We start from the raw sequence: 18,296 nt of genomic DNA, 5'->3' as shown, positions 1-18,296 counted from the left end.
CCTCGTCACGGAACTACACACACACACAGAGCATCCGTCCTCACTCTGTGATGTTCCTCAAGTTACACACACACAACTACACACACACACACACACACACACACGTGAATAAAATGACCATGTATTTGTGCTAGTGTGTCCCTGCCCATTTTCCAAGAACCTAGGGGTCCATACTTACGAATATTAGAAGTTTACGTTTAAGCATCAGCCAATTAAAATCATTGACACAGACGCATGTGATCAAAGGCTACATGCTAGCTGTTCCCATTACATAACCAGGCACATTTAGCCCTACGCTAGCTGTTCCCATTACATAACCAGGCACATTTAGCCCTACGCTAGCTGTTCCCATTACATAGCAAGGCACATTTAGCCCTACGCTAGCTGTTCCCATTACATAACCTGGCACATTTAGCCCTACGCTAGCTGTTCCCATTACATAACCAGGCACATTTAGCCCTACGCTAGCTGTTCCCATTACATAACCTGGCACATTTAGCCCTACGCTAGCTGTTCCCATTACATAACCAGGCACATTTAGCCCTATGCTAGCTGTTCCCATTACATAACCAGGCACATTTAGCCCTACGCTAGCTGTTCCCATTACGTAACCTGGCACATTTAGCCCTACGCTAGCTGTTCCCATTACATAACCAGGCACATTTAGCCCTATGCTAGCTGTTCCCATTACATAACCAGGCACATTTAGCCCTACGCTGGCTGTTCCCATTACATAACCAGGCATATTTAGCCCTACGCTAGCTGTTCCCATTACATAACCAGGCACATTTAGCCCTACGCTAGCTGTTCCCATTACGTAACCTGGCACATTTAGCCCTATGCTAACCTCACCAGGTGACCGTGATTACATCCACACTAGAGACAGACGAGGCCTTAGTTAAGGATGATTCTGTTATAACACTAGAGACAGACGAGGCCTTAGTCAAGGACGATTCTGTTAAATGACTAACATGAATATAACTGAGTCTCTGGATAATGACTAACATGTTAATGTAACTGAGTCTCTGGATAAGAACGTCTGTTAAATGACTAACATGTTAATATAACTGAGTCTCTGGATAAGAACGTCTGTTAAATGACTAACATGTTAATATAACTGAGTCTCTGGATAAGAACGTCTGTTAAATGACGTGTTATTGTAATATCTTACGTGAGGAAGTCCCTGACGTCCTCTACAGTGAGTTCTCCGGTGGTGTCCAGGCTGACGTCAGCCATGCTGAGGGGGGAGTCCAGAGGGGAGAGGGGAGGCGGGGAGGACAGGCCACACTGGGGGTCCTCGGTTAACCCTGGGGGTCAGGGTTAGAGGTCAGACTGAGGCAATGTGAAAGGGGATTGATTGACAGCCAGCTAGTAACTGTTAGTGTAACAGTATAACTTTAGACCGTCCCCTCGCCCATACCCGGGCGCGAACCAGGACCCTCTGCACACATCAGCAACAGTCACCCTCGAAGCATCGTTACCCATCGCTCCACAAAAGCCACGGCCCTTGCAGAGCAAGGGGAACTACTACTTCAAGGTCTCAGAGCAAGTGACGTCACTGATTGAAACGCTATTTAGCGCGCTCCGCTAACTAAGCTAGCCGTTTCACATCCGTTACATTAGCAGAAGGACCAATGAGAAGCGTTCCACGTACCTTCAGCCTGGTTCCGGTGAGTTCCGTTGGCCCGGAGAGGTATGGCTGCGTCGTCGCTATGGAGACAGAGAACAGCATCAGAGCAGTAGCTCACTGTGTTGTTGATACTGGGGCGGCGTAGCCTAGTGGTTAGCGCGTTGGACCAGTAACCGCAAAGGTTTCTAGATCAAATCCCAGAGCTGACAAGGTAAAAGGTGTCGTTCTGCCCCTGAACAAGGCAGTTAACCCACTGTTCCTAGGCCGTCATTGAAAATAAGAATTTGTTCTAAACTGACTTGCCTAGTTAAATAAAGGATAAATAAATTAAAATTGAGCATCTTGATCTTAATGAGGAAGCTAAATTGAATGATTTTACAAGGCTAGAGGAGCCTTCATACGGTCCAGGAAACAATGGCGTGAAAAGGGCATAAAGAACAGCAGATAACAGTCTTTAGAACTTTGTTTGAGGCTTCTACTGTGAGGTGAATGAGAGGGGGCTGAATGAGAGGGGGCTGAATGAGAGGGGGCTGAATGAGAGGGGATTGAGGTGTCTGGCCGAGTGCCACAGGCTGAATGAGAGGCGGCTGAATGAGAGGGGATTGAGGTGTCTGGCCGAGTGCCACAGGCTAAATGAGAGGGGGGCTGAATGAGAGGGGATTGAGGTGTCTGGCCGAGTGCCACAGGCTGAATGAGAGGGGGCTGAATGAGAGGGGATTGAGGTGTCTGGCCGAGTGCCACAGGCTGAATGAGAGGGGGCTGAATGAGAGGGGATTGAGGTGTCTGGCCGAGTGCCACAGGCTGAATGAGAGGGGGCTGAATGAGAGGGGATTGAGGTGTCTGGCCGAGTGCCACAGGCTGAATGAGAGGGGGCTGAATGAGAGGGGATTGAGGTGTCTGGCCGAGTGCCACAGGCTGAATGAGAGGGGGCTGAATGAGAGGGGATTGAGGTGTCTGGCCGAGTGCCACAGGCTGAATGAGAGGGGGCTGAATGAGAGGGGATTGAGGTGTCTGGCCGAGTGCCACAGGCTGAATGAGAGGGGGCTGAATGAGAGGGGATTGAGGTGTCTGGCCGAGTGCCACAGGCTGAATGAGAGGGGGCTGAATGAGAGGGGATTGAGGTGTCTGGCCGAGTGCCACAGGCTGAATGAGAGGGAGCTGAATGAGAGGGGATTGAGGTGTCTGGCCGAGTGCCACAGGCTGAATGAGAGGGGGCTGAATGAGAGGGGATTGAGGTGTCTGGCCGAGTGCCACAGGCTGAATGAGAGGGGGCTGAATGAGAGGGGATTGAGGTGTCTGGCCGAGTGCCACAGGCTGAATGAGAGGGGCTGAATGAGAGGGGATTGAGGTGTCTGGCCGAGTGCCACAGGCTCGTGACGTGCAGTCACAACAGAGTTAGCTCTCGTTCCATTGCTTTTCTACAGACAATGGAATTCTCCGGGTTGTAACTTTATTGAAGATTTATGATAAAAACATCCTAAAGATTGATTCTATACTTAGTTTGACAAGTTTCTACGACCTGTAATATAACTTTTTGAACTTTTCGTCCGACGTTCAGCTGGACCTGCACGCGTTTGGATTTGTTTACCAAACGCCCTAACAAGAAGCTATTTGGACATAAATGATGAACTTTATCAAACAAATCAAACATTTATTGTGGAACTGGGATTCCTGGGAGTGCATTCTGATGAAGATCATCAAAGGTAAGTGAATATTTATCATGTTATTTCTGACTAATGTTGACTACACAATATGGTGGATATCTTTTTGGCTGCTTTGTGGTCTGACTGTACTCAGATTATTGCAGGGTTTGCTTTTTCCGTAAAGTTTTTTTGAAATCTGACACAGCGGTTGCATTATAGATTGACACTCCTAAATAACCACTACAAAAGTATAGCCTCAATCTTTGCAGAAAAAGGTTAAAGTGGTGCTTGAATGATCTGATTTATGAATGTCAATCAGGGTTTATGAAAGGGCGCCATATATCTAATAATCTGAGGCTGGTGTTAGACTTGGTTGAGTATTGTGATCTATCGGATGACTTCCCTGTTATCTTATTTTGGGGGATTTTCATTAAGCATTTGATATATACAGTAAGTCACAGTTTTATCTTTGATTGTCTTAAGCATTTGAAGTTCGGTCATTTTTGTTGTTGATGCTGTTAGAACTCGGTATAATGGAACAGCTGTATCAAACTGTCATGGAACAAGGTTTAACGTTTTACAAAGGAACACGACAAAGTTGTCCAATCTCACCTTTTTTTTTGTTGCAAATTTTTTATTTACATTTTTTTCATCTCAAACCTTATGCTCATTAGTTTATCAAAGTCAATCTGGAGGCATTACATTCCAGAGAGATCAAGATACCCCAACAGGTGGTAGATATCAAGATACCCCAACAGGTGGATGACTCCTCATTAAAATACAAACTGTGACACAAACTAGATAAGCATTGGATGTTGTGAAGCAGTTCTCTAAAATCTCAGGTTTGGTTTTAAATTTTTCCAACATGTGAGATGTTTGTTCTGAAAGAAGCAGATCAATCCGGCAGATTGTAACATCTCAGAAAGATATACTGTGACATGTCTGAAAACTTAAGGCTGTGAATGATCTTAATTAGAATCCTGTAACTGAATCTATCAACAACAAAAAAATATCCTCATGGTTACGGATTTAGGTCTTCAAGGGAGGGGGCTTTAATTGAAAGCTGAGGGGCAATTTTATTTTAACCTTTATTTTAACTAGGCAAGTCAGTTAAGAACAGATTCATATTTTCAATGACGGCCTAGGAACAGTGGGTTAACTGTCTTGTTCAGGGGCAGAACGACAGCTTTTTACCTTGTCAGCTTGGGGATTCGATATCCAGCAACCTTTCGGTTACTAGTCCAACGCTCTAAACACTACCTGCCGCCCCTATCTCCTATTTTTTTTTCTTCGTCTATTGACATTCCCAAATCCACTTGCTGTACCTTAGATGGGCTGTTGTACAACTTCATATGGAAAAACAAGCCACAATATATAAAGAAATGTTATAACCAACAGGGTTTGTAACGGCCGTCTAAATGTCTCAGACTTCAGTCTCTTCAATTAGAAAGTTAAAATTATCAAAAGTCAACTGTCTAAAACGGGTTAAAAAAGGTACTTTAAAAAATCCTCTTCGCTTCTGGAATATACCTCACTTTGTTTTTTCAGAAAGCTCAATTAATATCAATATTGTACTTCTACAATGTCCCTATATCGTGGAGGTAAACTACCTGTGAAATTGGGGCCTATATAAACTATATCGTGGAGGTAAACTTCCTGTGACATTGGGGCCTATATAAACTATATCGTGTAAACTTCCTGCGGCTTTTCACAAATCAAATCAAAAGCTTTAATGTGCTTTTCTGTATAAAACTCCAACTCTTCACCTCAAATGTTTTATATGAATGGGTTAGGGAATAATGGGTTAGGGAATAATGGGTTAGGGAATAATGGGTTAGGGAATAATGGGTTAGGGAATAATGGGTTAGGGAATAATGGGTCGATATTAAAATAGAAACTAGATGTTATTTTACCGTAACTGGTTCTTGAAAAAACATTGCCCTTGTCAGACAATTAGTTCGTATTAGAAGGAATCTATTTACGCGGAGATAATTTATGGAAAGATACAACTTTTGAGATTTCAAGCAAGGAATATGTTATTAAAGCTATACCTAGTGGGATAAAAACTTTATTTCAGAATAATTTGGGAATATCTCCGATTGTAACCGATATCCAGGTGAACGGCTTAGGTTTACTAGATAAGAAATTCAACAAATCGTTTATTAAGGGGATATTTTCTACAGGAAAGTCTATTCCCTCTGCGATATTTTGTTGGGCTTCATCGTTTGATGAAAAACGGGCACCACACAAATTCATGGTGACCAATAAAGATCTCCTTTCAGATGATCCATAGATTCTAAATTCACGGTGACCAATAAAGATCTCCTTTCAGATGATCCATAGATTCAAAATTCACAGTGACCAATGAAGATCTCCTTTCAGATGATCCATAGATTCTAAATTCACGGTGACCAATAAAGATCTCCTTTCAGATGATCCATAGATTCTAAATTCACGGTGACCAATAAAGATCTCCTTTCAGATGATCCATAGATTCTAAATTCACGGTGACCAATAAAGATCTCCTTTCAGATGATCCATAGATTCTAAATTCACAGTGACCAATGAAGATCTCCTTTCAGATGATCCATAGATTCTAAATTCACAGTGACCAATAAAGATCTCCTTTCAGATGATCCATAGATTCTAAATTCACGGTGACCAATAAAGATCTCCTTTCAGATGATCCATAGATTCTAAATTCACAGTGACCAATAAAGATCTCCTTTCAGATGATCCATAGATTCTAAATTCACGGTGACCAATAAAGATCTCCTTTCAGATGATCCATAGATTCTAAATTCACGGTGACCAATAAAGATGATGATCCATAGATTCTAAATTCACAGTGACCAATGAAGATCTCCTTTCAGATGATCCATAGATTCTAAATTCACGGTGACCAATGAAGATCTCCTTTCAGATGATCCATAGATTCTAAATTCACGGTGACCAATGAAGATCTCCTTCCAGATGATCCATAGATTCTAAATTCACAGTGACCAATGAAGATCTCCTTTCAGATGATCCATAGATTCTAAATTCACGGTGACCAATGAAGATCTCCTTTCAGATGATCCATAGATTCTAAATTCACGGTGACCAATAAAGATCTCCTTTCAGATGATCCATAGATTCTAAATTCACGGTGACCAATGAAGATCTCCTTTCAGATGTTCCATAGATTCTAAATTCACGATGACCAATAAAGATCTCCTTTCAGATGATCCATAGATTCTAAATTCACGGTGACCAATAAAGATCTCCTTTCAGATGATCCATAGATTCTAAATTCACGGTGACCAATAAAGATCTCCTTTCAGATGATCCATAGATTCTAAATTCACGGTGACCAATGAAGATCTCCTTTCAGATGATCCATAGATTCTAAATTCACGGTGACCAATAAAGATCTCCTTTCAGATGATCCATAGATTCTATCTGTGTATCTGCTTGATTTCTAGACCTGATGTTTCAAGTGAATTAAAACATTTTTGTGAACTAGAAACTGAATATATTGAACACTTGTAATTGTTTACATAGTGAGGTTCTGGATGTAAAACTATATCTTGGCAACAAAATACATACAACCGTTGAAATATCTAAGTTGGACATATTATTTGACTGATTGTCATATTGTTTGTCATACTGATTGTCATAAATCATAAATCTCTTTATTTTATTACGACAATTGATTAAACACAAATCAATTTTATGAAGAAAAAAAGGCAATTTAAAAAAAATGTATTTTTTAAATCTAATTTGGAAAACAATTTAGAATGATTAAAACGTATGCAAAACAAAAATGTAAAATGTCTTCGCTACCTGTCTGTATTTGATATAATGTTAAATAAATGTCTTCGCTGAGGCTGTTATAGCAGCAATGTTCCTACATCTAGTGGAAAGCCTTCCCAGAAGAGTGGAGGCTTTTATAGCAGTAATGTTCCAACATCTAGTGGAAAGCCTTACCAGAAGAGTGGAGGCTGTTATAGCAGCAAAGGGGGGGACCAACTCCATATTAAAGCCTTCCCAGAAGAGTGGAGGCTGTTATAGCAGCAAAGGGGGACCAACTCCATATTAATGCCTTCCCAGAAGAGTGGAGGCTGTTATAGCAGCAAAGGGGGACCAACTCCATATTAATGCCTTCCCAGAAGAGTGGAGGCTGTTATAGCAGCAAAGGGGGGCACCAACTCCATATTAATGCCTTCCCAGAAGAGTGGAGGCTGTTATAGCAGCAAAGGGGGGGACCAACTCCATATTAAAGCCTTCCCAGAAGAGTGGAGGCTGTTATAGCAGCAAAGGGGGACCAACTCCATATTAATGCCTTCCCAGAAGAGTGGAGGCTGTTATAGCAGCAAAGGGGGACCAACTCCATATTAAAGCCTTCCCAGAAGAGTGGAGGCTGTTATAGCAGCAAAGGGGGACCAACTCCATATTAAAGCCTTCCCAGAAGAGCCTTGTCCTCGTCAACACTCACACCTGTGTTAACGAGAGAATCACTGACATGATGTCAGCTGGTCCTTTTGTGGCAGGGCTGAAATGCAGTGGAAATGTTTTTTAGGGATTCAGTTCATTTGCATGGCAAAGAGGGTCTTTGCAATTAATTGCAGTTCATCTGATCACTCTTCATAACATTCTGGAGTATATGCAAGTTACCATCATACAAACTGAGGCAGCAGGCTTTGCGGAAATTAATATTTGTGTCATTCTCAAAACCTTTGGCCACGACTGTAGATAAGGTCCACTTCAACTAACGATGCAATATTGAACATCCGCTCCCATCCACAAACACTCATCTCTGTCCTGCAGGACACGTTTCCTAGGAGGTGTGAGGACGGGGAGGACAGGAGGTGTGAGGACAGAAGGTGTGAGGACGGGAGAGGACAGGACGGGGAGGACAGGAGGTGTGAGGACGGGGAGGACAGGAGGTGTGAGGACGGGGAGGACAGGAGGTGTGAGGACGGGAGGTGTGAGGACGGGGAGGACAGGAGGTGTGAGGACGGGGAGGTGTGAGGACGGGAGAGGACGGGAGGTGTGAGGACGAGAGGTGTGAGGACAGGGAGGACAGGAGGTGAGGACGGGGAGGACAGGAGGTGTGAGGACGGGGAGGACAGGAGGTGTGAGGACGGGGAGGACAGGAGGTGTGAGGACGGAGAGGACAGGAGGTGTGAGGACGGAGAGGACAGGAGGTGTGAGGACAGGAGGTGTGAGGACGGGAGAGGACAGGAGGTGTGAGGACGAGGGTGTGAGGACAGGAGGTGTGAGGACGAGAGGTGTGAGGACAGGAGGTGTGAGGACAGGGAGGACAGGAGGTGTGAGGACGGGAGGTGTGAGGACGGGAGATGACAGGAAGTGTGAGGACGGGGGGAGGACAGGAGGTGTGAGGACGGGGGAGGACAGGAAGTGTGAGGACAGGAGGTGTGAGGGACGGGAAGTGGAAGTGAGGACAGGAGGTGTGAGGGACGGGAGAGGACAGGAAGTGTGAGGACAGGAGGTGTGAGGGACGGGAGAGGACAGGAGGTGTGAGGGCGGGGGAGGACAGGAAGTGTGAGGACAGGAGGTGTGAGGGACGGGAGAAGACAGGAGGTGTGAGGACAGGAGGTGTGAGGGACGGGAGAGGACAGGAGGTGTGAGGGACGGGAGAGGACAGGAGTTGTGAGGACGGGAGAGGACAGGATGTGTGAGGACGGGAGAGGACAGGAGGTGTGAGGACGGGAGAGGACAGGAGGTGTGAGGACGGGAGAGGACAGGAGGTGTGAGGACGGGGAGGACAGGAGGTGAGGACGGGGAGAGGACAGGAGGTGTGAGGACGGGAGAGGACAGGAGGTGTGAGGACGGGGGGAGGACAGGAGGTGTGGTGAGGACGGGGAGGACAGGAGGTGTGAGGACGGGGAGGACAGGAGGTGTGAGGACGGGGAGGACAGGAGGTGTGAGGACGGGGGAGGACAGGAGGTGTGAGGACGGGGAGGACAGGAGGTGGGGAGGACAGGAGGTGGAGGACGGGGGAGGACAGGAGGTGTGAGGACGGGGAGGACAGGAGGTGTGAGGACGGGGAGGACAGGAGGTGTGAGGACGGGGAGGTGTGAGGACAGGAGGTGTGAGGATGGGGAGGACAGGAGGTGTGAGGACGGGGAGGACAGGAGGTGTGAGGACGGGAGAAGACAGGAGGTGTGAGGACAGGAGGTGTGAGGATGGGAGAGGACAGGAGTGTGTGAGGACACGAGGTGTGAGGACGGGAGAAGACAGGAGGTGTGAGGACGGAGAGGACAGGAGGTGTGAGGACGGGGAGGACAGAAGGTGTGAGGACGAGAGGTATACAGCGTTCCTCATTGGGTGCCCTGAATTCCTATCGGACCTTGTAGTCATAGCAGATAATATTCTAATCTTTGGTGACTTTAATATTCACATGGAAAAGTCCACAGACCCACTCCAAAAGGCTTTCGGAGCCATCATCGACTCAGTGGGTTTTGTCCAACATGTCTCTGGACCCACTCACTGTCACAGTCATACTCTGGACATAGTTTTGTCCCATGGAATAAATGTTGTGGATCTTAATGTTTTTCCTCATAATCCTGGACTATCGGACCACCATTTTATTACATTTGCAATTGCAACAAATAATCTGCTCAGACCCCAACCAAGGAACATCAAAAGTCGTGCTATAAATTCACAGACAACACAAAGATTCCTTGATGCCCTTCCAGACTCCCTCTGTCTACCCAAGGACGCCAGAGGACAAAAATCAGTTAACCACCTAACTGAGGAACTCAATTTAACCTTGTGCAATACCCTAGATACAGTTGCAGCCCTAAAAATTTAAAACATTTCTCATAAGAAACTAGCTCCCTGGTACACAGAAAATACCCGAGCTCTGAAGCAAGCTTCCAGAAAATTGGAACGGAAATGGCGCCACACCAAGCTGGAGGTCTTCCGACTAGCTTGGAAAGACAGTACCGTGCAGTACAGAAGAGCCCTTACTGCTGCTCGATCATCCTATTTTTCTAACTTAATTGAGGAAAATAAGAACAATCCGAAATTCCTTTTGATACTGTCGTAAAGCTAACTAAAAAGCAGCATTCCCCAAGAGAGGATGACTTTCACTTCAGCAGTAATACATTCAGGAACCTCTGAGGAAAAGATAATGATTATTAGAAAGCAAATTACGGACTCCTCTTTAAATCTGCGTATTCCTTCAAAGCTCAGTTGTCCTGAGTCTGCACAACTCTCCCAGGACCTAGGATCAAGAGAGACGCTCAAGTGTTTTAGTACTATATCTCTTGACACAATGATGAAAATAATCATGGCCTCTAAACCTTCAAGCTGCATACTGGACCCTATTCCAACTAAACTACTGAAAGAGCTGCTTCCTGTGCTTGGCCCTCCTATGTTGAACATAATAAACGGCTCTCTATCCACCGGATGTGTACCAAACTCACTAAAAGTGGCAGTAATAAAGCCTCTCTTGAAAAAGCCAAACCTTGACCCAGAAAATATTTTAAAAACTATCGGCCTATATCGAATCTTCCATTCCTCTCAAACATTTTAGAAAAGGCTGTTGCGCAGCAACTCACTGCCTTCCTGAAGACAAACAATGTATACGAAATGCTTCAGTCTGGTTTTAGACCCCATCATAGCACTGAGACTGCACTTGTGAAGGTAGTAAATGGCCCTTGAATGGCATCAGACCGAGGCTCTGCATCTGTCCTCGTGCTCCTAGACCTTAGTGCTGCTTTTGATACCATCGATCACCACATTCTTTTGGAGAGAATGCAATCCCAAATTGGTCGACACGGACATGTTCTGGCCTGGTTTAGATCTTATCTGTCGGAAAGATATCAGTTTGTCTCTGTGAATGGTTTGTCCTCTGACAAATCAGCTGTAAATTTCGGTGTTCCTCAAGGTTCCGTTTTAGGACCACTATTGTTTTCACTATATATTTTACCTCTTGGGGATGTCATTTGAAAACATAATGTTAACTTTCACTCCTATGCGGATGACACACAGCTGTACATTTCAATGAAACATGGTGAAGCCCCAAAATTGCCCTCGCTAGAAGCATGTGTTTCAGACATAAGGAAGTGGATGGCTGCAAACGTTCTACTTTTAAACTCGGACAAAACAGAGATGCTTGTTCTAGGTCCCAAGAAACAAAGAGATCTTCTGTTGAATCTGACAATTAATCTTAATGGTTGTACAGTCGTCTCAAATAAAACTGTGAAGGACCTCGGCGTTACTCTGGACCCTGATCTCTCTTTTGACGAACATATCAAGACCATCCCAAGGATTACTGCCAACCTACAAAGCATTACATGGGCTTGCTCCTACCTATCTCTCTGATTCGGTCTCAACCTTTAAGTCTTTACTGAAGACTTATCTCTTCAGTGGGTCATATGATTGAGTGTAGTCTGGCCCAGGAGTGGGAAGGTGAACGGAAAGGCTCTGGAGCAACGAACCGCCCTTGCTGTCTCTGCCTGGCCGGTTCCCCTCTTTCCACTGGGATTCTCTGCCTCTAACCCTATTACAGGGGATGAGTCACTGGCTTACTGGGGCTCTTTCATACCGTCCCTGGGAGGGGTGCGTCACCTGAGTGGGGTGCGTCACCTGAGTGGGTTGAGTCACTGATGTGATATTCCTGTCTGGGTTGGCGCCCCCCCCTTGGGTTGTGCCGTGGCGGAGATCTTTGTGGGCTATACTCAGCATTGTCTCAGGATGGTAAGTTGGTGGTTGAAGATATCCCTCTAGTGGTGTGGGGGCTGTGCTTTGGCAAAGTGGGTGGGGTTATATCCTTCCTGTTTGGCCCTGTCTGGGGTGTCCTCGGATGGGGCCACAGTGTCTCCTGACCCCTCCTGTCTCAGCCTCCAGTATTTATGCTGCAGTAGTTTATGTGTCGGGGGCTAGGGTCAGTTTGTTATATCTGGAGTACTTCTCCTGTCCTATCCGGTATCCTGTGTGAATTTAAGTGTGCTCTCTCTAATTCTCTCATTCTCCTCATGATTTCTTTCTCTCCATCTGCTGTTCCAGAGGACCTGAGCCCTAGGACCATGCCCCAGGACTACCTGACATGATGACTCCTTGCTGTCCCCAGTCCACCTGGCCATGCTGCTGTTCCAGTTTCAACTGACCTGAGCCCTAGGACCATGCCTCAGGACTACCTGACATGATGACTCCTTGCTGTCCCCAGTCCACCTGGCCATGCTGCTGCTCCAGTTTCAACTGTTCTGCCTGTGATTATTATTATTTGACCATGCTGGTCATTTATGAACATTTGAACATCTTGGCCATGTTCTGTTATAATCTCCACCCGGCACAGCCAGAAGAGTGTGTGTCTCCAGAAGAGAAGAGTGTGTGTCTCCAGAGGTGTTAGTGTGTGTAGTGACCTGATGTGTGTCTCCAGAGGTCTCTCCAGCTCCACAGTACACAGAGGTTCTGTGATGACTTTAGCTGACAGGGAGAAACGCTGGTACTCTGATGGAGAGATCAGGTAGAACCCTACACACACAGATAGAGAGATCAGGTAGAACCCTACACACACACACAGATCAGATAGAACCCTACACACACAGAGAGAGAGAGATCAGGTAGAACCCTACACACACAGAGAGAAGAGGTAGAACCCTACACACACACAGAGATCAGATAGAACCCTACACACACAGAGAGAGAGAGATCAGGTAGAACCCTACACACACAGAAAGAGAGAGATCAGGTAGAACCCTACACACACACAGAGAGAGATCAGGTAGAACCCTACACACACAGAGAGAGAGATCAGGTAGAACCCTACACACACAGAGAGATCAGGTAGAACCCTACACACACAGAGAGAGAGATCACACACACACAGGTAGAACCCACACACACAGATCAGGTAGAACCCTACACACACACACACAGAGATCAGGTAGAACCCTACACACACAGAGAGAGATCAGGTAGAACCCTACACACACACAGATCAGGTAGAACCCTACACACACACAGATCAGGTAGAACCCTACACACACACACACACAGAGATCAGGTAGAACCCTACACACACACAGATCAGGTAGAACCCTACACACACACACACACACACACACAAGGAAACATGCATATCAACAATATTGTTGTGTCTCTGTGTGTGTGTGTTCTCACCCTGCCCGTTCCTTGTGAAGACACAGGAAGCGATGCCACTGATGTCCTCTTTACGGATACAGTCATAACGTACCTACAGACAGAGACAGAGGTTAACACACACACTGCAAAACACACACTGCAACACACACACTACGTTAAACAGGTACACCCCCCCTACCTGTGGCCGTAGGGCAGGTATGTTAGACAGGTACACCCCCCCCTACCTGTGGCCGTAGGGCAGGTTAAACAGGTACACCCCCCCCTACCTGTGGGCGTAGGGTAGGTTAAACAGGTACACCCCCCCTACCTGTGGCCGTAGGGCAGGGTACACCCCCCACACTTAAACAGGTTAAACAGGTACACCCCCCCTACCTGTGGCCGTAGGGCAGGTACGTTAGACAGGTACACCCCCCTACAGACAGAGACAGAGGTTAACACACACACACTGCAACACACACACACACTGCAAAACACACACACACACACACACACACACACACTGCAACACACACACACACTACGTTAAACAGGTACACCCCCTCCCCCTGCCTGTGGCCGTAGGGCAGGTACGTTAAACAGGTACAACCCCCCTACCTGTGGCCCTACGGCCCCCTACCTGTGGCCGTAGGGCAGGTACGTTAAACAGGTACACCCCCCACCTGTGGCCGTAGGGCAGGTACGTTAAACAGGTACACTACACCCCCCCCCTACCTACCTGTGGCCGTAGGGCAGGTAAGTTAAACAGGTATACCCCCCTACCTGTGGCCGTAGGGCAGATAAGTTAAACAGGTACACTACACCCCCCCTACCTACCTGTGGCCGTAGGGCAGGTTAAACAGGTACACCCCCCCCCCCCTACCTGTGGCCGTAGGGCAGGTACGTTGAACAGGTACACCCCCTCCCCCTACCTGTGGCCGTAGGACAGGTACGTTAAACAGGTACACCCCCCCTACCTGTGGCCGTAGGGCAGGTACGTTAAACAGGTACACCCCCCCCCTACCTGTGGCCGTAGGGCAGGTACGTTAAACAGGTGCAGGTCTCCAAGGTTGGTCAGACAGACCAGACTGGTCTCACTGTAGTCCTCCTGGGCTGTGGAACACACCGTCACCATGGCAACCCTCCGCACACGACAACCCTCATGAGCCGTCAGCTTGAACTTGGTCTTCGCACCGACCTTAGGAAGACTGAACACCTGTCAACACAACACACCTGTCAACACAATACACCTGTCAACACAACATACCTGTCAACACAACATACCTGTCAACACATTACACCTGTCAACACAATACACCTGTCAACACAACATACCTGTCAACACAACACACCTGTCAACACAACACACCTGTCAACACAACATACACCTGTCAACACAATACACCTGTCAACACAACATACCTGTCAACACAATACACCTGTCAACACAACACAACACACATACTGTCAACACAATACACCTGTCAACACAACATACCTGTCAACACAATACCTGTCACACATTACACACTACTGTCAACACAACACACCTGTCAACACATACACCTGTCAACACAACATACCTGTCAACACAATACACCTGTCAACACAACATACCTGTCAACACAACATACCTGTCAACACAATACACCTGTCAACACAACATACCCTGTCAACACAACACACCTGTCAACACAACACCTACACCTGTCAACACAACACACCTGTCAACACAACATACCTGTCAACACAACACACCTGTCAACACAATACACCTGTCAACACAATACACCTGTCAACACAACATACCTGTCAACACACACCTGTCAACACAACACACCTGTCAACACAATACACCTGTCAACACAATACACCTGTCAACACAATACACCTGTCAACACAACACACCTGTCAACACAACACACCTGTCAACACAACACACCTGTCAACACAATACACCTGTCAACACAACACACCTGTCAACACAACACACCTGTCAACACAATACACCTGTCAACACAACACCTGTCAACACAATGTCAACACAATACACCTGTCAACACAACACACCTGTCAACACAAAAATCTGTTGTGTTAGTGAGTAGGTGTCAACACAATGTGTTAGTGAGTAGGTGTGTGTGTGTGTCAACACAATACACCTGTCAACACAACATGTGTGTGTCAACACATGTGTCAACACAATACACCTGTCAACACAATAGTGAGTAGGTGTGTGTGTGTGTCAGTGAGTAGGTGTGTGTGTGTGTGTCAACACAGTAGGTGAGTGTGTGTGTTCAGTGAGTAGGTGTGTGTGTGTGTGTGTGTGTGTTGTTAGTGAGTAGGTGAGTGTGTGTGTTAGTGAGTAGGTGTGTGTGTGTGTAGTGAGTAGGTGTGTGTGTGTGTGTGTGTGTGTGTGTGTGTGTGTGTGTGTGTGTGTGTGTGTGTGTGTGTGTGTGTGTGAGTGTGTGTGTTAGTGAGTAGGTGTGTGTGTGTGTGTGTGTTTGTGTGTAGTGAGTGTGGTGAGTGTGTGTGTGTTAGTGAGTAGGTGTGTGTGTGTTAGTGAGTAGGTGTGTGTGTGTGTGTGTGTGTGTGTGTGTGTGTGTGTGTGTGTGTGTGTGTGTGTGGTGTGTGTGTGTTAGTGAGTAGGTGTGTGTGTGTGTGTGTGTGTGTGTGTGTGTGTGTGTGTGTGTGTGTGTGAGTAGGTGAGTGTGTGTGTTAGTGAGTAGGTGAGTGTGTGTGTTAGTGAGTAGGTGTGTGTGTGTGTGTGTGAGTGTGTAGGTGTGTGTGTGTGTTAGTGAGTAGGTGTGTGTGTGTGTGTGTGGTGTGTGTGTGTGTGAGTAGGTGTGTGTGTGTGTTGAGTGTGTGTTCCTGTGTGTGTGATGAGGTGTGTGTGTGTGGGTGAGTGTGTGTGTTAGTAGTAGGTCCAGAGTGGTGTGGTAAGGTGTGTGTTACCATAGTAACGTGTGTGTGTGTGAGTAGGTGAGTGTCCAGAACGAGTAGGTGTGTGTGTGTGAGCCCTGTGTGTCAGCTGGATCTCTTTCCCCAACACGGCCTCCACACAGCCGCTCCCTCACCCCCGTGTGTGTGTGTGTGTGTGTGTGTGTGACGTGTGTGTGTGTGGGACCTGTGTGAGTAGGTGAGTGTCCCTGTTTGTGAGTAGGTGTGTGTGTGTGTGGACCGTGGTGTGTACCTGGGGTGTGTGTGTGTGACAGAGAGTATACACGTGAGTAGGTGTGTAGATATATACACATAGATACACATTAACAGAGATATTAAACATGTTACCATAGATACACATTAACATAGATACATTAAACAGATATATACATGTTACCATAGATACACATTAACATAGATACATTAAACAGAGATATACATGTTACCATAGATACACATTAACATAGATACACACATTAAACAGAGATATACATGTTACCATAGATACACATGTGTAGATACAACACATTAAACAGTGATATACATGTTACCATAGATACACATTAACATAGATACAGTGTGTAGATGTGTGTGTGTGAGATATACATGTTACCATAGATACATTAAACATGAAGAGGTATACATGTTACCATAGATACACATTAACATAGATACACACATTAAACAGAGATATACATGTTACCATAGATACACATGTAACATAGATGTACACATTAGATATACATGTTACCATAGATACACATTAACATAGATACATGTGTGATACATGTATACACATTAACATTAAACACCATAGATACACATAACATGTTACCATAGATACACATTAACATAGATACACACACATTAAACAGAGATATACATGTTACCATAGATACACATTAACATAGATACACACATTAAACAGAGATATACATGTTACCATAGATACACATTAACATAGATACACACACATTAAACAGAGATATACATGTTACCATAGATACACATGTAACATAGATACATAGACATTAAACAGAGATATACATGTTACCATAGATACACATTAACATAGATACACACACATTAAACAGATATACATGTTAACATAGATACCATTAAACAGATATACATGTTACCATAGACATCAACATAGATACACACATTAAACAGACATACATGTTACCACAGATACACATTAACATAGATACACCCATTAAACAGAGATATACATGTTACCATAGATACACATTAACATAGATACACACACATTAACAGATATACATGTTACCATAGATACACATTAACATAGATACATTAAACAGAGATATACATGTTACCATAGATACACATTAACATAGATACACACACATTAAACAGAGATATACATGTTACCATAGATACACATTAACATAGATACACACACAAAACAGAGATATACATGTTACCATAGATACACATTAACATAGATACATTTAAACAGAGATATACATGTTACCATAGATACACATTAACATAGATACACACATTAAACAGAGATATACATGTTACCATAGATACACATTAACATAGATACACACACATTAAACAGAGATATACATGTTACCATAGATACACATTAACATAGATACACACAGAGATATACATGTTATAGATACATTAATTAAACACAGAGATATACATGTTACCATAGATACACATTAACATAGATACACACATGTTACCATAGATACACATTAACATAGATTAAACAGAGATATACATGTTACCATAGATACACATAACATAGATACATTAAACAGAGATATACATGTTACCATAGATACACATTAACATAGATACATTAAACAGATACACACACATTAAACAGATATACATGTTACCATAGATACACATTAACATAGATACACACACATTAAACAGAGATATACATGTTACCATAGATACACATTAACATAGATACACACACATTAAACAGAGATATACATGTT

At 44.9% G+C, this 18,296-nt stretch overlaps 1 protein-coding gene across 1 annotated transcript in view; it reads right to left on the bottom strand.

Moving 5' to 3' along the window:
- Positions 1 to 1,152: 1,152 nt before the first annotated feature.
- Positions 1,153 to 18,296, bottom strand: part of llgl1 (LLGL scribble cell polarity complex component 1) — a 77,224-nt gene continuing 60,080 nt past the window's right edge. The window contains exons 16-21 of the mRNA XM_042316141.1: positions 16,476 to 16,558; positions 14,393 to 14,584; positions 13,411 to 13,483; positions 12,651 to 12,762; positions 1,655 to 1,710; positions 1,153 to 1,307 (exon numbers count right to left, since the gene is read on the bottom strand). Of these exons, the coding sequence (XP_042172075.1) occupies positions 1,168 to 1,307; positions 1,655 to 1,710; positions 12,651 to 12,762; positions 13,411 to 13,483; positions 14,393 to 14,584; positions 16,476 to 16,558 (656 nt within the window). The 3' untranslated portion in view covers positions 1,153 to 1,167. The remainder of the gene's footprint in view (positions 1,308 to 1,654; positions 1,711 to 12,650; positions 12,763 to 13,410; positions 13,484 to 14,392; positions 14,585 to 16,475; positions 16,559 to 18,296) is intronic.

Source organism: Oncorhynchus tshawytscha, unplaced genomic scaffold, assembly GCF_018296145.1.
Source record: "Oncorhynchus tshawytscha isolate Ot180627B unplaced genomic scaffold, Otsh_v2.0 Un_contig_612_pilon_pilon, whole genome shotgun sequence".
In the NCBI taxonomy this organism is placed as follows: domain Eukaryota; kingdom Metazoa; phylum Chordata; class Actinopteri; order Salmoniformes; family Salmonidae; genus Oncorhynchus; species Oncorhynchus tshawytscha.
The sequence above is the reverse complement of the archived record's forward strand: the minus strand, read 5'-3'. Positions and strand labels throughout refer to the sequence as shown.